Source organism: Nerophis ophidion, linkage group LG13, assembly GCF_033978795.1.
Source record: "Nerophis ophidion isolate RoL-2023_Sa linkage group LG13, RoL_Noph_v1.0, whole genome shotgun sequence".
NCBI lineage: Eukaryota > Metazoa > Chordata > Actinopteri > Syngnathiformes > Syngnathidae > Nerophis > Nerophis ophidion.
The window spans coordinates 16,923,246-16,947,233 of NC_084623.1; the positions used below are offsets into that span (position 1 = coordinate 16,923,246).

General features: G+C 38.7%; 1 protein-coding gene across 1 annotated transcript in view; it reads left to right on the top strand.

The window, feature by feature from the left end:
• The window catches only part of LOC133564907 (transmembrane protein 163a-like), a 114,689-nt gene that overhangs the window by 68,306 nt on the left and 22,395 nt on the right, over positions 1-23,988 (top strand). Inside the window, exon 4 of the mRNA XM_061919440.1 lies at positions 19,500-19,543. Within this exon, the coding sequence (XP_061775424.1) occupies positions 19,500-19,543 (44 nt within the window). The remainder of the gene's footprint in view (positions 1-19,499; positions 19,544-23,988) is intronic.

Genomic DNA, 23,988 nt, shown 5'->3' on the forward strand with positions numbered 1-23,988 from the left:
TAAAGTTCCAATGATTGTCACACACACGGTGTGGCGAAATTTGACCTCTGCATTTGACCCATCCCCTTATTCTACCCCCTGGGAGGTGAGGGGAGCAGTGAGCAGCAGCGATGGCCACGCTCTGGAATACATTTTTGGTGATTCAACCCCCAATTCCAACCTTTTATTCTGAGTGCCAAGCAGGGATGTAACCACAAAGCGACTGAGCAGGCAAAATAGAGATTTATTTCCTTTTCAGAGTTGCAGAACAACCGTTGCGTCCGTATTCTCACAGCGCGCGCTCCCCTGTTAAGAATGGAATAAATAAATGAAAAAAAGCAGACCACAAATAGAAGGTGACAGCATCCAATTGAAATAGACGAAAGTAGTTGCTGGCCATGACTCATGGCTCATTTATTTTTTAGCAAGATGAAACAGAAGTGGGTTTGGAGCCTTGGCGTCATGGCGTTTGTACGCCGAATGCTGCTGCTCCTCATGATTGCGGGTTGTCTCAGGTTGATGAGAACTAGCAGAGCATTAAAAATCACTGTTGAACCTTATCTCTGGAAGCATGTGCTTTTGTTTGGTATATGTTAATTAGTGTGATCAGTCCAGGCAAATGGGAAGAGATTGAAGCATGTTCGCAGTTGCCATGTGAGAATAGATCAAAATCAACCAAGCACTCATAAATAGATTAAAAGGCCCCTATGTTGCTAACATTTGCACATACTGTGTTCGTAGTTCTTGACCTAAAATGATGTCCACAGATGGATTTACCCGCAAAATAGACACCATTGTGATTTTTGGCTTGATTTCTAACGAGTTTCAGCACATTTTGGAACGCTTCGGTTTAGATCCAGAATTTTGACGAGCCTGCATCCTTCATATTGCTTAGTTTGGGCCTGATCTACTTTCCATATTTTAATATTTTTTTACATGAAAACTTGTGCAAAATGGTGCGATGATATTTGAGAAGGATTGCACTACATTAACATGCAATACATAAAAAAAATACATCTGCATTTGGTGGAAACCAGTATAGCCTTTTTTTAATATATTGATATTTTTTGGCCTTATCGCGATACATGTTATATATATCTTGATAATTTGCCTTAGCCTTGATTTAACACTTGATACATATAATCACACCAGTATGATGATTCTATGGGTCTACATTAAAACATTCTTGTTCATACTGGATTAATATATACTTATTATAAACTTAATCCAGAGAGAGAAATCACAACTAAGTCAATTGACCAAAAGTGTATTTATTAAACCGTTATTAAGCAGTGGCACAAACATTCATGCCATTTCAAAACAGAAAGTGCAAGATTGTCAGAGACATTTTAAAACAAGCTATGAGTGAATTTTTGTGCATGATGTCACTAAGATGACTTATCAAAACAACACTAAATTAAAGTGCACTTTTTGTACAGAACTCTACTACGATAGTTTAAAACAAATAAAGTGCACTTTTGTGCATGATGTCACACAAGATATTTCAATAAATGTCAAATAAAAATGAGCCGCATTATAGTATCTCCTTCACTATGTGGAAGGTTCCTGCGGACGTTATCTCCTTCTGTTGTTGATTTTTTTTTCATACGGTGCTGATGTGGAAGTGGTTGCCTCGGCATTTTGGTGTGGGCATGTCGCACCGAATGGAGATGTTGACTCGCAGAGTAAGCACTCTTCATTCTCTAGCAGGTGACTTTTCAAATGATGCTACATATTAGCAGTAATGCTACTTTTTGTAGCAACGCTTTTGCCCCACACTTGACAAATTACGTTTGTCTGTTCGACATATTCCCACGTGAAGCCAAACCACCGCCAGACGATGTGCCCCCTGCTGTTTTTCTTGGGAATTCATTCTTCCTTCATTTGTTACCAGATTCGAACCTTCTTTCTCTCCTATTACTGCTTGCACCACAGCTAACGTTACCCATTCTGCTACTTCTCTGCTCCGCGAGGGCGTATACGTATGTGACGTATGTAAGAAGGTGCGCTTGTTTTATGTCTCTGTGAGAAGCAGAGACAAGAAAGAGTGGGAATAGCCTGTAGTGTAATGCCAGCAGCTAAAAGCAACTGCGTGAGAACGTATACTCGAATATCACGATATAGTCATTTTCTGTATCGCACAGAGACAAACCCGCGATATATCGAGTATATCGATGTATTGCCCAGCCCTAGTATGTAAACACCTTACTTATTTGCTGTTTGACTGTTTAAATATCACACACATTTCACACTTGGTTTAAAGTTTTGTTTGGTGGTCTTCTGTTTTGTGCTAATTGTCTGTGTATCTAAGCCGCTTTGCTTTATAGTGTTCTCTGTCGACTTTGTTTATGACTTAATTCTGGTAAAGAATGGACGGGGGCGAAAGGACACTACCCTGGGGTTCACCAGTATTGATTTGCAAGCACCGTTTGCCTCCCAAGACAGAGCAGCTTTGGTTAATCTAAGTCAGGGGTCACCAACCTTTTTGAAAACAAGAGCTACTTCTATGGGTACTGAATAATGCGAAGGGCTACCAGTTTGTTACACACTTAAAACAATTGCCAGAAATAGCCAATTTGCTCAATTTACCTTTAATAAATAAATCTATATACATTTAAAAAATGGGTATTTCTGTTTGTCATTCCGTCGTACATTTTTTTTTCTTTGACGAAAGGTTTTTTGTAGAGAATAAATGATGAAAAAAATACTTAATTGAACGGTTTAAAAGAGGAGAAAACAGGAAAAAAATAAAATTTAATTTTGAGACATAGTTTATCTTCAATTTCAACTCTTTAAAATTCAAAATTCAACCGAAAAAAGACGAGAAAAACTAGCTAACTCGAAACTTTTGGAAAAAATTTAAAAAAGAATTTATGGAACATCATTAGTAATTTTTCCTGATTAAGATTAATTTTAGAATTTTGATAACGTGTTTTAAATAGGTTAAAACCTAATCTGCATTTTGTTAGAATATATAACAAATTGGACCAAGCTATATTTTTAACAAAGACAAATCATTATTTCTTCTAGATTTTCCAGAACAAAACATTTAAAAGAAATTCAAAAGACTTCGAAATAAGATTTAAATTTGATTCTAAAGATTTTTTAGATTTTCCAGAATATTTTTTTTGAAATTTTAATCATAATACGTTTGAAGAAATATTTCACAAATATTCTTTGTCGAAAAAACAGAAGCTAAAATGAAGATTTGAATAATATGTATTTATTATTCTTTACAAAAAAAAAATCATTTACTTGAACATTGATTTAAATTGTCAGGAAAGAAGAGTAAGGAATTTAAAAGGTAAAAATGTATATGTGCTTAAAAATCCTAAAATCATTTTTAAGGTTGTATTTTTTCTCTAAAATTGTCTTTCTGAAAGTTATAAGAAGCAAAGAAAAAATAAATGAATTTATTTAAACAAGTGAAGACCAAGTCTTTAAAATATTTTCTTGGATTTTCAAATTCTATTTGAGTTTTGTCTCTCTTAGAATTAAAAATGTCGAGCAAAGCGAGACCAGCTTTCTAGTAAATAAATAAAATTAAAAAAATAAAGGCAGCTCACTGGTAAGTGCTGCTATTTGAGCTATTTGTAGAACAGGCCAGCGGGCTACTCATCTGGTTCTTACGGGCTACCTGGTGCCTGCGGGCACCTCGTTGGTGACCCCTGGTCTAAGTGCTCCTGATGGCATTGAGCAATGCTTTGCTAATCCCAGATTCCAATCAACTTCCACGTTTTCCCCCTTCGGGACACTCTCAAATGCTTTGGTCCAGAAAGCAGATATGCCGGTCGATGTAATGCGACCCGCTCTTCTCAAGGAACAGTCTCAAAGCTGCAATCTGTTCCACTGTGCCTCTCCCTGGTCCGAGGGCACACCGGCTCTCTGACAGCGTTGGTACAGTTGTAGAGCAGTCACACACTTGTTTTGTCGTGTGTTCTTAGATCAAGAAGCTTGTCAGCTATTCTTAGACTCAGTTTTTTTTTTTAAGTGCCGTCTCCAGCTAAATCAGTGACTCCTTAGAGTTTTGTGTTTCTTTGAATTATTGTGCTTTAATAAAGCAACAATTAATATTTATTTTTCCTAAGAGGATAAGAAAGAAGATAACATATTTTCCGGACTATAAGCCACTCCTTTTTTCCAACGTTTTGAACTCTGTGGCTTATAAAACGGTGCGCCAATTTATAGATGTTTCTTCGCTAACCGCCGTAATATTTTGTATTCAACAGATAGTTTTCATATTACACCGACAGAGAGACTGAAAAGGGGTGTTATTGTTTGTGCTCTGACGCCATCTTTTGGACGAGTTTGCTCACTGCTGGTGCTGCGGGTTGAAAATGTGCTTCCTGTTTTGTGTCTTGAACCGGAAGTATAACCGTCCATAGCGTTTATGCTTAAAATAATGATTTATTCACGAGTCCAAGCAACAAGTTTTAAAATACAACTAAAACAATTCATGTCTGATAAACCGTCCCATGTCTGATGTGTGTAGGAGTGTTTTCATGCATATTTGTACTTGCTATCGTAATGTAATGAAGCTAGGATGGATAACATTAGCAAATACGCAAACACATTTACGAGTGTCTGAGTTAGTACTAATAATTTACAAAAGGCATTCTTGGTGTACTTTTTTCAGTTTCTTAAATTCACGAAAACGTCACCTTGAAGTTATTGAGACTGTTTAGCTGATTGAAGAGCTAGATTCCACAGTTGGTGGGTCCATGACAATGACTTCTGTTTTGTTTGATCAGTCGTTTTACTGCCCCGCTAGAGGCACCGTTTGGAAACAATTAAAATATTTCCTACCGTTATGTCTACTTCTTATAGTCCGGTGCTGTAAATTTATGTAAACATTTTTTCTTCCAAACTTTTTCTAAACTCTCGTGTGCTCAGCATCCCAGAAATTACGGTAGTAATACAGTTTTGTTAAAAAAATGTCATCAAATACTTCTGAGGCCAATGTATCTATTTTTATAAAACTGAGTGACATTTGTGGTCTTACCTTTATTTGTTTACAAATTGCAAGCGCTTATTATTCTGCGGGAATGGCTCTGTTACTTTTGGCATATCTTGGCTATATAATCCTCCATCTTTACAGTTAAAATTATTCACTCATTCAAGGGCGGTATACAAATAAGGAAACCACTGTATTGCACCTGACTTATTGCTGGCAAAATTGTCGCTGCCACTGCTGTTTGTATATTGCAATAAAGTTTAAGGGAGGAAAACAGCTGACCCTGAGCTTTTCCTCTCTGTAGAAGGAAGGCTGTAATTCCTTGAGGACAGCAATAGCTAAACATGCTAAACTACATACTGTCATTGTTTTCTTATTCTCTTATGTTACTCTAAACCAGGGGTCACCAACCTTTTTGAAACCAAGAGCTACATCTTGGGTACTGATTAATGCGAAGGCTACCAGTTTGATACACACTTAAATAAATTGCCAGAAATAGCAAATTTGCTCAATTTAGCTTTAATATATATATATATATATATATATATATATATATATATATATATATATATATATATATATATATATATATATATATAAATGGGTATTTCTGTCTGTCATTCCGTCGTACATTTTTTTTCCTTTTACGAAAGGATTTTTGTAGAGAATAAATGATGAAAAAAACACTTAATTGAACGGTCTAAAAGAGGAAAAAACAACTAAAAAATAAAAATTAAATTTTGACACATAGTTTATCTTCAATTTTGACTCTTTAAAATTCTAAATTCAACCTAAAAAAAGAAGAGAAAAACTAGCTAATTCAAATATTTTTTTAAAAATTAAAAAAAATAATTTATGGAACATCATTAGTCATGTTTCCTGATTAAGATTAATTTTAGAATTTTGATGACATTTTAAATAGGTTAAAATCCAATCTGCATTTTGTTAGAATATATAACAAATTGGACCAATCATTATTTCTTCTAGATTTTCCAGAACAAACATTTTAAAAAAGACATTCAAAATACTTTGAAATAAGATTTAGATTTTATTCAAAAGATTTTCTAGATTTGCTAGAATATTTTTTTTAAATTTTAATCATAATAAGTTTGAAAAAATATTTCACAAATATTATTTGTCGAAGAAACAGAAGCTAAAATGAAGAATTAAATTAAAATGTATTTATTATTCTTTACAATAAAAAAAAATACTTGAACATTGATTTAAATTGTCAGGAAAGAAGAGGAAGGAATTTAAAAGGTAAAAAGGTATATGTGTTTGAAAATCCTAAAATCATTTTTAAGGTTGTATTTTTTCTCTAAAATTGTCTTTCTGAAAGTTATAAGAAGCAAAGTAAAAAAATAAATAATTGTATTCAAACAAGTGAAGACTAAGTCTTTAAAATATTTTCTTGGATTTTCAAATTCTATTTGAGTTTTGTCTCTCTTAAAATTAAAAATGTCGAGCAAAGCAAGACCAACTTGCTAGTAAATAGATACAATGTAAAAAATAGAGGCAGCTCACTGGTAAGCGCTGCTATTTGAGCTATTTTTAGAACAGGCCAGTGGGCTACTCATCTGGTCCTTACGGGCTACCTGGTGCCCGCGGGCACCACGTTGGTGACCCCTGATCTAAACAAAAGCGAAAACTACTATTGGCTCTATTTGTCTAAGTTTGTAAACAACAGCAAAAACAACAACAAAAATATTTTTTGGATCATTAACAAAAACCAACAATCACTGTAGTTCTGATCATATACTGATCAATATTTGTATCCATTTGCCCACCACTGTTTACAGTTGGCTTTTCCTTGTTTCTATCCTCCTACGGTGTGTCGTGTATCATGATTAGTTTTTATGTGTCCTCTTGTTGTCATCCAGTGATGATAAAACTTGTTATAAAGGCAGAATATTCACCGCCATGGAGGCGAATATTAATAATAAGGAAGGGTCATTGCGTTGAAGACACCTTTATTTGCTTCTCGCTGTCAAATATGCTGGATACAGCTACAATGCGTCATTAAAGGCCTACTGAAATGAGATTTTCTTATTCAAACGGGGATAGCAGGTCCATTCTATGTGTCATTCTTGATCATCTCGCAATATTGCCATATTTTTGCTGAAAGGATTTAGTAGAGAACATCGACGATAAAGTTCACAACTTTCGGTCGCTAATAAAAAAGCCTCGTCTTTACCGGAAGTAGCAGACGATGTGCGCGTGACGTCACGGATTGTAGGGCTCCTCACATCCTCACATTGTTTATAATGTGAGCCTCCAGCAGCAAGAGCTATATAGACCGAGAATGCGACAATTTCCCCATTAATTTGAGCGAGGATGAAAGATTCGTGGATAAGGAAAGTTAGAGTGAAGCACAAAAAAAAAAGAAAAAGCGACGGCTCTAGGCGGCGGCTGTGGGACCGTTTCAGATGTAATTAGACACATTTACTAGGATAATTTTGGAAGATCCTTTATCTGCTTATTGTCTTAATAGTGTTTTAGTGAGGAAAGTTAGAGTGAAGCACAAAAAAAAAAAAAGAAAAAGCGACGGCTCCAGGCGGCAGCAGTGGGCCCGTTTCAGATGTAATTAGACACATTTACTCGGATAATTTTGGAACCTTTATAACTTTTATGGACAGAATTTCTAGGCGCAGTCAAGGCGTTGAGGGGCTCCGGTTTGGTGACCGCAGGATTAGGTCTCTGCTTTTTGCAGATGATGTGGTCCTGATGGCTTCATCAGACCGGGATCTTCAGCTCTCACTGGATCGGTTCGCAGCCGAGTGTGAAGCGACCGGAATGAGAATCAGCACCTCCAAGTCCGAGTCCATGGTTCTCGCCCGGAAAAGGGTGGAATGCCATCTCCGGGTTGGGGAGGAGACCCTGCCCCAAGTGGAGGAGTTCAAGTACCTTGGAGTCTTGTTCACGAGTGGGGGAAGAGTGGATCGTGAGATCGACAGGCGGATTGGTGCGGCGTCTTCAGTAATGCGGATTTCGTACCAATCCGTTGTGGTGAAGAAGGAGCTGAGCCAGAAGGCAAAGCTCTCAATTTACCGGTCGATCTACATTCCCATCCTCACCTATGGTCATGAGATTTGGGTCATGACCGAAAGGATAAGATCACGGGTACAAGCGGCCGAAATGAGTTTCCTCCGCCGTGTGGCGGGGCTCTCCCTTAGAGATAGGGTGAGAAGCTCTGCCATCCGGGAGGAACTCAAAGTAAAGCCGCTGCTCCTTCACATCGAGAAGAGCCAGATGAGGTGGTTCGGGCATCTGGTCAGGATGCCACCCGAACGCCTCCCTGGGGAGGTGTTTAGGGCACGTCCAACCGGTAGGAGGCCACGGGGAAGACCCAGGACACGTTGGGAAGACTATGTCTCTCGGCTGGCCTGGGAACGCCTTGGGATCTCCTCTTTTAAACCGTTCAATTAAGTGTTTTTTCCATCATTTATTCTCTACAAAAAACTTTCCGTAAAAGGAAAAAAATGACGGAATGACAGACAGAAATACCCATCTTTGTGTGTATGTATATATATATATATATATATATATATATATATATATATATATATATTTATTAAAGGTAAATTGAGCAAATTGGCTATTTCTGGCAATTTATTTAAGTGTGTATCAAACTGGTAGCCCTTCGCATTGTCAGTACCCAAGAAGTAGCTCTTAGTTGGTGACCCCTGCTCTAGTGGTACGCCAAATAATTACTGTATTAATAACTAATTAATGTTCCTATATTCAAATATAGTGTTACTGTTCCAACTCTGAGTAATGTTTTTACAGTGCCCAAAAAATAGTAAATATACTTGTTAAACAATACCTGTATCTTGTTTTTCATGAGTACATAGGTCGACTACGCAACAGTGTTCTAATGTTGATCATTCTGGATGTACTTTTAAAGCCAAGGCATTTTGGAGGTGGTACTTGATTAAAAAAAGTTAAAGAACCACTGTATTAGAGCGACAACTATCTTCCAGACATCCTTGTTTACTATCCAGATCATGTCTGTCGAAAATTGACTGCACCAGCGCCAAGTAATAAACGGAGATCTTCCCTGTAAACAATAAGCCATCTGTACCTGTCTCCATTCATGTGGAAAAACAAAATCTCAAGGAAGTCATCACCGTGGAAGAGTTTTGTTCCCGTCAAAATCAATGTTCGGCTTTTTAACAATAGCGATAATGCTTTAGTACATAGTTGATGGTAGAGGTTCTGCTTTCGACCTTAACAAAATGTTCAAATTAGCGTGTCTTCATGTTCTCTTCCATGAACCGATGATTCATTATCTTGAACTTGCAATCTCCATTTATTTTCCAGTAATGTTTTGAAACCAGCTATCATGGGACATACTACTGCAGTTTTTTATTGACTTTTTCTCACTGTAGCTCCAACAATTAGCTGTTGTATAAAGAAACCTGGTGTGCTTAGTAATGATTCATCCCAACATTGTGGCCTGGGGAACATTTGCGGCCCACAACTAATTTTTTAATGACACAATGTAAAAATAATACTAAAAAAAAGTGAAATAAAAGACTAAACAGGTGAAATGCACTGAGGAAAAAGTTGCAATTTTGACTTTAATAACACAAAGCTACCGGGCGGTATTGTTTGGTTGGTAGAGTGTCCGTACCTTCAACTTGAGAGTTCCAGGTTCGATCCCCGCTTCTGCCATCCTAGTCACTGCCGTTGTGTCCTTGGGCAAGACACTTTACCCACCTGCTCCCAGTGCCACCCACACTGGTTTAAATGTAATTTAGATATTGGGTTTCACTGTGTAAAAGCGCTTTGAGTCACTATAGAAAAGTGCGATACAAAATATAATTCACTTCACTACCATGCATTTTTTTCTGTAAAGCTGGTATTTATCAAAAAATAATAATGTATGAAAAACAACGTTATGAATTGTTTACCTATTTGAGGCTCCAATTACTTTAGATCCAAAATTGCCCTTTGAAATATATTTTGGGGAAAATATTGCATGTGTTTGCCATGAAAAAAGGTTTATTTGACAAAAAGGGCATGAAAGTAACAAACCAAAAAAAAAAACATAAAAAATAATAAAAATATATGATAAATATATTTGACGGATAAATCAGAAGTTGATCTAGAGACTTAAGTGTTGAAAGTAAATGAAAAAAAAAAACATATATTTGGGATTTTAAATCATTTTAGTTTGACTTTTTAAGAAAAAACTATCATTGTTCAAATATGATAGATAATTAAATCAATGGTATGAATTATTAAATTGATTTAAGGACCCAATTACTACATACAAGTAATCCACTTTGAAAATTTTTAAGTTTTTGTCATGAAAAAAAAAGGGTTTAACAAAAAAGGCATAAAACATTGAAGAAAAAAACAAACCCAAAAAAACTTTATCACGACAGATTGACCTGAATTTTAAGTTGATTTTTATGAGTGAGACCCTAAAGGTTTAAAAAAAAAATCTGTACATTTTATTGGTTTTGAAAATGAAAAGTTTGATCTTTTCAGTTTTGATCTCTTCAGTGGAAAAAGATTGGACACCCCTGATGTATTGCTTACTATAGCTGTAGGATGGAAAACTACTACAAGTCTGAGACATGTGTACCATTACAGTAACTAGTACTGCACAACAATCACAACATAACCAGGGATTCCCACACATTAATTTATTTGTGGCGGCCCGCCACGAAAGAATTACGGCCGCCACAAATAAAATAAAAAAATACATTTATATTTATATATATATATATATATATATATATATATATATATATATATATATATATATATATAAAAAGACATGCACCTGGGGATAGGTTGATTGGCAACACTAAAATTGGCCCTAGTGTGTGAATGTGAGTGTGAATGTTGTCTGTCTATCTGTGTTGGCCCTGCGATGAGGTGGCCACTTGTCCAGGGTGTACCCTGCCTTCCGCCCGATTGTAGCTGAGATAGGCGCCAGCGCCCCCCGCGACCCCGAAAGGGAATAAGCGGTAGAAAATGGATGGATGGATGGATATATATATATAAAAAATTATTTATATGTTTTATATATATATATATATATATATATATATATATATATATATATATATATATATATATAAATGTATTTTTTTATTTTATTTGTGGCGGCCGTAATTCTTTCGTGGCGGGCCGCCACAAATAAATTAATGTGTGGGAAACCCTGGTTATGTTGTGATTGTTGTGCAGTACTAGTTACTGTAATGGTACACATGTCTCAGACTTGTAGTAGTTTTCCATCCTACAGCTATAGTAAGCAATACATCAGGGGTGTCCAAACTTTTTCCACTGAAGAGATCAAAACTGAAAAGATCAAACTTTTCATTTTCAAAACCAATACAATGTATATATTATTATTATTATTATTATTTTATTTTATTTTATTTATTTATTTATTTTTTCAGCTTTTGACTCGCTCGACCGCTCATAAAAGCAATGGGACTCTGTCTGTGAATGGAGCTTGTAGTTACATATTATATAAATATGCAAATATTATATAAATGTGTATAAATATGTACATAAAGTGTTGTAATTATATTCCAACTCCACGTTCTTCTTGGTCATCGTCGCCGCCGCTGACTCCCCCACACCCCTCCACCCTCCCCACAGCCCAACCACACCACCACAAATAGATGCCTGACCTGTGGGAAACACTGATAAAAATCCAACACCTTTACCTTACTTTTTGTGTTATTATTTTGGAACTTTGATACAGTACTTTTCAGGCTACAGGATATTAATAAAGTAAAAATTATTTAATATCTGGTGCTCTCAAATACGAAGGCCATGATTACATCAAAGTTAATTAGTACCAGTCCGGCGACTTGTCCAGGGTGTACCCCGCCTTCCGCCCGAATGCAGTTGAGATAGGCTCCAGCAACCCCAAAAAAAAGGGACAAGCAGTAGAAAATGAATGAATGGATGGCTGGATGGATTACACCATAGTTTTCTTCTGGATAAAAGAGTGGAGGCCAGAGTTGCAGGTACCAAGAAAATATTGGAGAAGGTCTAAATGGCAAATATGGATTTGTGCTGTGGGAGTATGTTAATGTGACAGGAGACAAATGGCACGGCTGGTAATAGATGTGGCTGGAGGGTACAATAAAATCAAGGAATATAGATACAGTAGGTGTTAGGTTGGGGTGAAGGAGCGCAGGACGTATTGCTAAGGAGACAGAGACATTTTTCTTCTCTTTAAGAAGAAGGAAGAGTCAAGATTGTCATCCACGAGGGACTGAGTAAGAAAAGGAAAGGGGAAAAAGTGGAGGTTAAAGGAGAGGGAGGGAGTGGCGAACTACAGACGCAGCAGTGCAGTGCAGAGCAGTAGGTCCTGAATTATTTAACACGATATTTTGCAGCTGAGCAAACGGCTGCAGTCATGTCGGGTGTCTGCTAGGAGGCAGGAAATATGGATTGTTGGGATTAGGAATCTGTGCTGCTCTATATATAGCATGGGATGATGCTGAGTTTGTTTAATTTTTTATTGCATAAGTATTACGTTGTTTTTATCCTCACTTTGTTTTGCGCCCAAGGGAAAAACTGGTGCAACCTTCTAAATGTTGTCATACAGTACTCCAGTAGCAACTTGCTGACTGATACTTTAGAATTTAGACAAAACAAACAATGGTTGGGTTCACCCTTGAAAGGCCAAATAGCCGTTGCAGTCCTGGCTACAGTAATTTGTGGAATATGATGTGAATGTGAAAAATGACTGTCTGGATCAGTAATTAATTTAAATGAGTTGAGTACACTTGAATGCTTAATGAGACTCAGAATCCCAGACTTTTACTCCTTGTAGACGATTGGTGCTCTGAGGCTATATGGCAGCAGAACCAAAAGAGATGCATGATTCTAAACAAAATATATAAAATATATAGAGTAAACAAAAAGGGACCAACATTAAAGGCCTACTGAAACCCACTACTACCGACCACGCAGTCTGATAGTTTATATATTAATGTTGAAATATTAACATTGCAACACATGCCAGTACGCCCGGTTTAGTTTACTAAATACCAATTTTAAATTTCCCGCGAGGTATCCTGTTGAAACGTCGCGGAATGACGCATGCGCGTAACGTCTCGGGTTGTGGCGGACATTTTTTTCCAGCCCGATCCAAGCTATAAGTAGTCTGCTTTAATCGCACAATGACACAGTATTCTGAACAGCTGTGCTGCTGAATCTTTTGCAATTTGTTGAATTAATAATGGAGAACTCAAAGTAGAAACATGGAGGTGGGAAGCGGCGCACTGCAGCTGCATTTAGCTTCACAAGGTGTTTCCTTGTTTAAAATTCCCGAAGGTGAAACTTTACTATGGAACAGAGCGGTCAAGCGAACATGGTTCCCAACCACATGTCAACCGGCGGGTTTCGGTGAGAAAATTTTTGTAATAAGTCTGCTCTTACCGGAGACATTAGCGGAGCTTTTGTCCTGCTGCAGCTGCGCGGCTTCCCTCAGAGACACTGGCGGTCAACACACCCGTGGCCACACCCCTGTGACTTTCAAGTACTATAAAATCTCACTAAAACACTAGTAACACAATAGGCAGATAAGGGATTTTCCAGAATTATCAGAGTAAATGTGATTAATAATATCTGAATCGCTCTCACTGCCCTCGCCTTTTTTTTTCTTTTTTCTAGTCCTTCACTCTCATTATCCTCATCCACAAATCTTTCATCCTCGCTCAAATTAATGGGGAAATTGTCGCTCTCTCGGTCCGAATCACTCTGGATGCTGGTGGCTATGATTATAAACAATGTGAGGATGTGAGGAGCTCCACAGCCCGTGACGTCATGCCCACATCGTCTGCTACTTCCGGTACAGGCAAGGCTTTTTTATTAGCGACCAAAAGTTGCAAACTTTATCGTCGATGTTCTCTACTAAATCCTTTCAGCAAAAATATGGCAATATCGCAAAATGATCAAGTATGACACATAGAATGGACCTGCTATCCCCGTTTAAATAAGAAATTCTCATTTCAGTAGGCCTTTAAGTAGTTTACACACTGGAAGCGCTTCCATCTTAAAGTACCTGAAGTGCCTTGTTTTGTTTTAGTGGTGGTTCTTCCTGTATCTAATGTTTAGTGCCTGTTCAACGCCTGTTCCTTGTCTTCGCAGCACCTTTACAGCACCTGTTCTGATTTTGCAATTAAGTCTATTTTGGTCCAGCCTTCTGACTTTTGGCTGGAACATTCTGTGGCGCCTGAGCCGCATGATAGCGACCAATCCAAATCTATGAGCATGAAGTGAGAAAGCCTACTTTGATGAGAGGCGAAACGTCTTCGAAGACAAACCAAACAGTCCAGTCGATTGAATGCCCTGAGAATGTTTCAATGATTTTTAAGCTCCATCCTATCTTGCCGATTGTATTGTTCCATATGTCCCGGCAAGAAATCTGCGTTCAAAGAACTCCGGCTTATTAGTGGTTTCCAGAGCCCAAAAAAATCTGCAGGCTAAAGAGCGTTTTCTATTTGGGCTCCAGTAACAGTTAGAGATGCTACCTCAGTAGAAGCATTTAAGTCCCATCTTCAAACTCATTTGTATACTCTAGCCTTTAAATAGACCCCCTTTTTAGACTAGTTGATCTGCCGTTTCTTTTAATTTTCTCCTCTGCACCCCTCTCCCTTGTGAGGGGTGCAGAGGAGTCGGGACCCTTGGGTGGACCGCTGACCTGTGCATCGGTTGGGGACAACTCTGCGCTGCTGACCCGTCTCCGCTCGGGATGGTCTCCTGCTGGCCCTACTATGGACTGGACTCTCACTATTATGTTAGATCCACTATGGACTGGACTTTCCCAAAATTATGTTAAACCCACTTGATGTCCATTGCATCCGGGGGGGGGGGGGTCACCCACATATCCGGTCCTCTCCAAGGTTTCTCATAGTCATTGGTCACATTGACATCCTACTGGGTTGTGAGTCTTTCCTTGCCACTACGTGGGCTCTAAACCGAGGATGTCGTTGTGGCTTGTGCAGCCCTTTGAGACTCTTGTGACTTAGGGCTATATAACTAAACATTGATTGATTGATTGATTCTTTGACTTCAAACTAAAAATATTTCCAGTTTCAAGAGTTTGTCATGTAATTAGGGGATACATAAACATATACAGGCGATAAAGAAAGAACTTGCTGTCAGTGATATGGTTATACTGGGGATATACTTTATGTCCTGAGGCTCCTCTATGGGGTCTTGGGGCACTTGGGGGTTAACTCCTTTACTACTGTTACCTTAGGTGGCCCTTGGCAAAGGCCTAGTACCTGACTGCCCCCTAGCCAGTAATACGGTAAAGACCTCAACGGTGGAGCAGGCGGAAGACTGTAGATTTAAGAACTACCACAACGGCTGCGATGGCGGAAGAAGGCTGCAGCAGAAAAGGGTCCCCAGTCATATTGGACTCAATGCCACTGGACCCTGACCCGATTCTGTCAAGGATCGTGTGGTGACTGTCTGTGCACCAGACTACCCACGTTAAACTAAGTAATTCACAGGCATCCTCAATAAAGGGATACACCCCTACCAGGAGGATTGTCATACTCGTTCGAGTGACCGCCGATGATGATGATGATGATATGCTGGGGGTTGACAACCTATGTTGCTGCTTATTAGTGCCACCCTGCAGCTTTTTCAAAAATGTATGAAAATGGAAAAAATAGGGTGAAAAACATATTTTTTGTTTTAATACGGTTTCCGGCGGATAAACATGACACAAACGTTCCTAATTGTTAGAAATCCCACTGTTTATATTAAAAATGCATTACCAATGAGCTATTTGGTGAGCGCTGGGGCCCCTTGAACTCACCGTAGTTTAAATGTACACCTTTCTCCAACGCTGCCACAGAAATACGTGTTTTATGTCGTTTCTTCTTTGTCTCATTTTGTCCAGCAAACTTTTTGATGCTCTGCATGAATACACAAAGGTTAACTTTGTTGTTGTATTGACTTGTTTGGAGTGCTAATCAGGTATATTTAGTCAGTGAATGACTGCAAGCTAATCGTTGCCAACATGCTATTTAGACTAGCTGTATGTTAAAGTTAAAGTTAAAGTACCAATGATTGTCACACACATACTAGATGTGGCGAAATTATTCTCTGCATTTGACCCATCACCCTTGATCACCCCCTGGGAGGTGAGGGGAGCAGTGGGCAGCAGTGGTGCCGCGCCCGGGAATCATTTATGGTGATTTAACCCCCGATTCCGACCTTTGATTCTAAGTGCCAAGCAGGGAGGTAATGGGTCCCATTTTTATAGTCATTGCTATGAATCGGCCGGGATTTGAACTCACGACCTACCGATCTCACATTGCATCATTATGCCTCGTTTGTAGGTATGTTTGAGCTCATTAAATTTCCTTTACTTATGTCCTCTGTTTATCCATCCATCCATCCATCCATCTTCTTCCGCTTATCCGAGGTCGGGTCGCGGGGGCAACAGCCTAAGCAGGGAAACCCAGACTTCCCTCCCCCCAGCCACTTCGTCTAGCTTTTCCCGGGGGATCCCGAGACGTTCCAAGGCCAGCCGGGGGACATAGTCTTCCCAAGGTGTCCTGGGTCTTCCCCGTGGCCTCCTACCGTTTGGACGTGCCCTAAACACCTCCCTAGGGAGGCGTTCGGGTGGCATCCTGACCAGATGCCCGAACCACCTCATTTGGCTCCTCTCGATGTGAAGGAGCAGCGGCTTTACTTTGAGTTCCTCCCGGATGACAGAGTTTCTCACCCTATCTCTAAGGGAGAGCCCCGCCACACGGCGGAGGAAACTCATTTCGTCCGCTTGTACCCGTGATCATATTCTTTTGGTCATGACCCAAAGCTCATGACCATAGGTGAGGATGGGAAAGTAGATCGACCGGTAAATTGAGAGCTTTGCCTTCCGGCTCAGCTCCTTCTTCACCACAACGGATCGGTACAACGTCCGCATTACTGAAGACGCCGCACCGATCCGCCTGTTGATCTCACGATCCACTCTTCCCTCACTCGTGAACAAGACTCCTGGGTACTTGAACTCCTCCACTTGGGGCAGGGTCTCCTCCTCACCTCTGTGTATTTAATTTATATTTGCATGCCTCATGACACATTATCTGTATGCAATATTGGGTGCATTTCTTATAGTTGTTTGTGTGCCATGACGTTCCAGACCACACCAAATGTTACCCACATTGCAAAGATTGTAATGAATCCATTAGAAGAAGACAGCCAGCCGTTTCCTTTAACTTGGACACACATACCTATACCTTTGGCCATTCTAAGCCAGTAATTTCCAAACTTATCTCACCCTCAAAGAAGCCTAATTTTTTTCAGTGTTGTAAAAATGTGTAGCATAAATATAACATTTCAACATTTCTGTCGACGAAGATTTGTGTCAGCCTGCGACACATAGTCATTTTCATAGCAGGCTAATATATCTTACACCAGGCGTGCCCACACTTTTTCTGCAGGCGAGCTACTTTTCAATGGACCAAGTCGAAGGAATCTACCTCATTCATATATATATATAATATATATTTAATTATTTATGAAAGAGACGTTTTTGTTAACACGTTAAAAGTGTTTAATGATAACACAAGCATGTTTAACACATAGATTCCTTTGTTTCATGAAGACAAGAATATAAGTTGGTGTATTACCTGATTCTGATGACTTGCATTGTTTGGAATCAGACTGTAGTGCTGATAATGTCCACATTTTCGAATGGAGGAGAAAAAAAGTCCTCCTTTCCATCCAATACCACATGAAAGTGGTTAGTTTTTGGCCAGCTTCCATACTCCTTTTTATACATTTTGCAAGAAATACATTGGCGGCAAACTCCGTAGCTTCCTAACTTGTGCACGCTAGCTTTCTGAGACTCTTATTTTGTTAGCGTAGGCAGGATGAAGCAGGGCTTTTATTGTGAAGACAGCAACTGCGCAGTCTGTCTTTAGGGTTTTGACAGCAGGTACGGCACGAGAGTGTTGAAATTAAAAGTGTTTCTCGTCATGTTTTTTTAATAATGATCTGACAGCAGCCAGCGACATCTCAGAAGACCCTCGGGGGCCGTGAATGTCAATCAAGTGATGAAAGTGACGTCATAGTAAAGATTGATGATCACAAATCTTTAGGTTTATTTTTTTAATGCTTGGTTTGCGATCGACTGACACATCCTCCACGATCGACTGGTAGCTCGCGATCGACGTAATGGACACCCCTGTCTTACACAGACACATCATGTGTTGCCATCATAAGGCTTTTATTTTATTTTTTGGTATTTTTGGTCCAATATGGCTCTTTCAACATTTTGGGTTGCCGACTTCTAGGTGAGACCCAGATCTGGTATCTGATATGCAGGACGGACTTGAAGTTGAACATATTTTTGAGGTGTGCCAGTGCATTAAATGGAATGAAAAGTAGAAATTAGCCTTACCCAATGACCGTTTATGGGTCAGCGCAACTCAGCCCAGAATTATCATTGTTGGAATGCAGACAATTCTAGTCGCATCCAATTAGGGTCAAACAGATCGTCAGCATTGGAAAAATATTGTTTTTACACAGACAGATAATGTAAATGTATATAGATATATTTATAATATTGCCAGTCCATAAAGGCACACTGATTTCATATTTGTTTTACTATTTAGTTGAGGAATTGAATAGTTGGCGCGGGGGCATTTTTACCACCGTATTAACAACACTCAGTGCACGTTTGGGAACTGAGGAGACCAATTTTTTAAGCTTTTCAGGTGGAATTATTTCCCATTCTTGCTTGATGTACAGCTTAAGTTGTTCAAAAGTTGTGGTATTTTAGGCTACATATTGCGCCACATATTTTTAGTGGGAGACAGGTCTGTACTACAGGCAGGCCTGCATGGTTTTACTCTGAAACCACACTGTTACAACACGTGGATTGTCATTGTCTTGCTGAAATAAGCAGGGGCGTCCCTGATAACATTGCTTGGGTGGCAACTAATGTTGCTCCAAAACCTGTATGTACCTTTCAGTTTTTTTAGTGTTGTAAAAATGTGTAGCATAAATATTGCATTTCAACATTTCTATCAACGAAGATTAGTGTCAGCCTGCGACACATAGTCATTTTCATAGTAGGCTAATATATCTTACACAGACACATGTGTTGCTATCATAAGGATTGTTTTTGTATTTTTGGTCCAATATGGCTCTTTCAACATTTTGGGTGAGACCCAGATCTGGTATTTGATATGCAGGAAGGACTTGAAGTTGAACATATTTTTGAGGTGTCCCAGTGCATAAAATGGAATGAAAAGTAGAAATTAGCCTTGCCCAATGACCGTTTATGGGTCAGCGCAACTCAGCCCAGAATTAACATTGTTGGAATGCAGACAATTCTAGTTGCATCCAATTAGGGTCAAACAAAGCGTCAACAATGGAGAAATATTGTTTTTACACAGACAGATATTGTAAATGTATACGGATAGACATATGTATATTATTGCCAGTCCATAAAGGCACACTGATTTCATATTTGTTTTACTATTTAGTTGAGGAATTGAATTGAAACTGAATCTACCGACACTAACTGATATGTGTATCTGTGTGTTTATTTCCACAGCTGTTTCCTTCATGAGGCACAGTGCATCAGCCTTTGGATTTGCCGTGAGTTTTGCCTTCCTTGTTGCCGACGTTTGCATTGATCAATTAGTCATAACTTTGGTCTCAGTGATTTATTAATGAATACCAGAAGTCTTATTGGCCCTGTTGTCTCTAAGGTAACGGTGGCAGAGGTAGTACTGAGATTGCAGCTTGCTTTAGTCTGATGAACAGGTGTCGTAGTATCAATTTTTACTTTTATTTTCCTAGACCAATACAAATATAAGATAAATATTAATGGTTGTATTAATAAAAATAAAGAATATTATGATACTGACAAGTGAGGAAAGTGAAGAAGCGCTCCCAATTCTGCGCCATTAATATAGTCTATTAATAATGAGAGATGTCCTGACCCATATTCGATTCCAATTATCCATTTTATTAATGGTGAGGGCCATTGAAGTTTAACAATATAAACACACTATTTAAACCAGTTCCTTATTTTCTGCTATTAAATACAATTGTTTGCGCAAAATCAAGTGAATAGTACACAATAACTAACAGGGATCCCAGCGAGTTGGAAAAAAAATGAGGAATTGAAAAATATCAACTGGGGACCAAAGGATCCCTTTTGCGGGTTTAAGTTGAAGAGATGTAACCATTTTTAAGATGCTCCGGAAGACATTTCCTACATATAAATTCTGTAAAAATGCAAGAAAACTTACCGATGGTTTCTCTGTATAAGATGTTATAGCCCCATGGCCAACCCAATGGGCTGTTAAGATACTGTATTTGTCGGAGTATAAGTTGCTCCGGAGTATATGTCGCACCTGCCGAAAATGCATAATAAAGAAGAAAAAAAAACATATATAAGTCGCACTGGAGTATAAGTCGCATTTTTGGGGGAAATGTATTTGATAAAACCCAACACCAAGAATAGACATTTGAAAGGCAATTTAAAATAAAGAATAGTGAACAACAGGCTGAATAAGTGAATGTTATATGACGCATAAATAACCAACTGAGAAGGTGCCTGGTATGTTAACATAACATATTATGGTAAGAGTCATTCAAATATCTATAACATATAGAACATGCTATACATTTACCAAAAAATCTGTCACTCCTAATTGCTAAATCCGATGAAATCTTATACGTCTAGTCTCTTACGTGAATGAGCTAAATAATATTATTTGATATTTTACGATAATGTGTTAATAATTTCACACATAAGTCACTCCTGAGTATAAGTCGCACCCAACTATGACAAAAAACTGTGACTTATAGTCCGAAAAATACGGTACTCACTGATAATTATGTGACATCACAGCTCCAAATATCTTGTCATGAAGCTGGCAGAGTCCGCACCTTATAATTTTGTAGAGTTGGCTAACAGTCTTATACAGGTCGGGAAGGGCTGTTTCGGTCATTTATTTACTAGTAGGCAAGCGGCGATATCCCACATTTTTCACAACTGAGAATGGTTCATCAGCCAATACTGTAAATTCCATTAGTTTACGTTGGGATTCTTTTGAAAAATGTTCTTTCCGCTGAAATGAATCAGTCAGGGTTTGTTGTTTTTGTCCCGCCTCGTTAGTTTTAGCTGCATTGTGTGCGTCTGCATGGCGGGCATTCACAAGTGTTTCATCAAGTTTCTTGTATTGAAACGTCCCACCCCTCGAAACAGAAATATTGCAAAGTTTGCATATAGTCGTGCGACTTGTTGGCTGCTCCAGTTTGTAATATTGCCACACCGCCGTCATGATGATTGTTTTGGTGGCACAGTCCTCCGTTGGTGCTTCGGTCTTCCATTTCCGGGGAAAACAGGCAAAGAAAAAGTATTTTCTGTCTAACACCATTAGCATGCAAACCGACTAATTGGCTTGTGTCACTCGACATAGGTTTCTCACTTAATACATATGGCATCGGAAATTTAGTTACAAGTCCTCTACAACACCTATATCTCCTAAAAGTTCCAAAACCTCCAAAAAACAATGATTGAAGGATTTATTAGAAGTTTGCATAAGCAAGGGTAAAGTTTCATGACAGTACAGATTTACTGGTACACGGTCAACTAAAAGGAAATTATGCAAGAAAGCCTTAGCTTGTTTTAATTTAAATATATTTTTTTAACTCGTCTATCTGTGTTGGCCCTGCGATGAGGTGGCGACTTGTCTAGGGTGTACCCCGCCTTCCCCCCGATTGTAGCTGAGATAGGCGCCAGCGCCCCCCGCGACCCCAAAAGGGAATAAGGGGTAGAAAATGGATGGATGGATGGATGGAACTCGTAATGTTGAAAAACATTCATATAGAACACAGGACTATGCAGAAAGTAGCAATATGCACTTAGGTGATTTAAAATGTTGTGATTTCATTAAGTGATTTTTTGGAATATCATTAGATGAACGCCGCGTACCATCCATACTTAAATGTTCTACCGCTTGTCCCTCTTGGCATTGCGGGGGTGGCTGTTGCCTATCCCAGCTGCATTCAGGCGTAAGGCGGGGTAGACCCTGGACAAGTTGCCACCTCATCACAGGGCCAACACATACAGACGGACAACATTCACACTCACATTAACACACGAGGGCCAATTTAGTGATGCCAATCAACCTATCCCGCGTACTGCTAAAGTTTAAGAACCACCGGGCTTGAAGAATTGTGGAATTCCGCTAAATTGAGGACACCTGAGAACCTGAACTAAAGAAAAGAAAAAATACTATCTACAAAACCCAAAACCAGTGAAGTTGGCACGTTGTGTAATTCGTAAATAAGAACAGAATACAATGATTTAAAATCCTTTCCAATTTATATTCAATTGAATAGACTGCAAAGACAAGATAGTTAATGTTAAAACAGAGAAACATATTTTTTTTGCAAATAATCATTATCTTACAATTTAATGGCAGCAACACATTGCAAACAAGTTGACGCAGGGGCATTTTTACCACCGTATTAACAACACTCAGTACACGTTTGGGAACTGAGGTGACCAATTTTTGAAGCTTTTTATGTGGAATTATTTCCCATTCTTGCTTGATGTGCAGTTTAAGTTGTTCAACAGTATTTTAGGCTTCATATTAGGCCACATATTTTTAATGGGAGTCAGGTCTGGACTACAGGCAGGCCAGTCTGGTACCCGCATTGTTTTACTATGAAGCCACGCTGTTGTAACACGTGCATTGTCATTGTCTTGCTGAAATAAGCAGGGGCGTCCCTGATAACATTGCTTGGATGGCAACTATTGTTTCTCCAAAACCTGTATGTACCTCTCAGCATTAATGGTGCATTCACAGATGTGTAAATTACCTATGCCTTGGGCACTAATACACCCCCGTACCATCACAGATGCTGGCTTTTGAACTTTACGCCTAAGTAGTGACCCTCCCCCCATCCTTGTTTGTGAATGACTGAGCATTTAATGGAAGCTGGTTTTGTACCCAATCCTGGCACCTACCTGTTCCCAATTAGCCTGTTCACCTGTGGAATTTTCAGAATAAGTGTTTGATGAGCATTCCTCAACTTTCTCAGTCTTTTTTGCCGTTTGTGCCAGCTTCTTTGAAACATGTTGCTGGCATCAAATTCCATTTGAGCTAATATTTGCAAAAAATAACAAAGTTTTCCAGTTCAAACGTTAATTATCTTGTCTTTGCAGTCTATTCAATTGAATATAGGTTGCAAATCATTGTATTCTGTTTTTATTTATGATGTACACAACGTGCCAACTTCACTGGTTTGGGGTTTTGTACTTCTCATTGAAATTATGTGTTTGTTTGTTTTTACCCTAAAAGTCCTCCTTTGTCATTGCTTTATTCCCTGTGTTTGTAAACATTAACAAAAGTACCCAAAAAATATTTTGTCAAAATATTGATCTAATTACTCAAGTATCCATCATTTACTGGTGATATTCTAGGTATCAATACCACCGGTTTATGTATCTTTTCGCCCTTTTCTTACCAATAGAGCACTACAGTTGCTGTTGTATTATCCTCTCCCAAGGCTGTTATTAATCTGCTTTTTAATTTCCTGTCAATAGCTGGTTATTCTCTGCTATATTGCGGTTCTCTGCACATCTTAAACTTTGCAAAGGACATAACTTGTTGTGTTGTTTCAAACTGGCTTAGCCATTACCATGCTTGCTCCTGCTTGTCCTTACTCGGTATATAAAGTGTTTAACATCTTCCTCCAGTGATAATAATACTAAGTGTGTATGGAGATAGGCACTGTTAGTTGAGAGCTCTTAGCTGCCGCCTCTGTCAGCCCAGGCACAAAAAGTAAAGTATCAGACTGTGGGGATTTAGTGATTCGGCATTGAAAGGCTTTATTCGGCAATGGCCGATCGATCAGATGATACTGATCAGTGGCACATCCTAATAATGACATATTTTATTACGCGGCTGAATGGGAGATCAGTCCCTCTTAATATAGAGGACAACATTCAGACATGATTATGCTAATGTTTCTTACACAATGAGGCAATTAACATACCCTTTGTTACATTATACATTTCC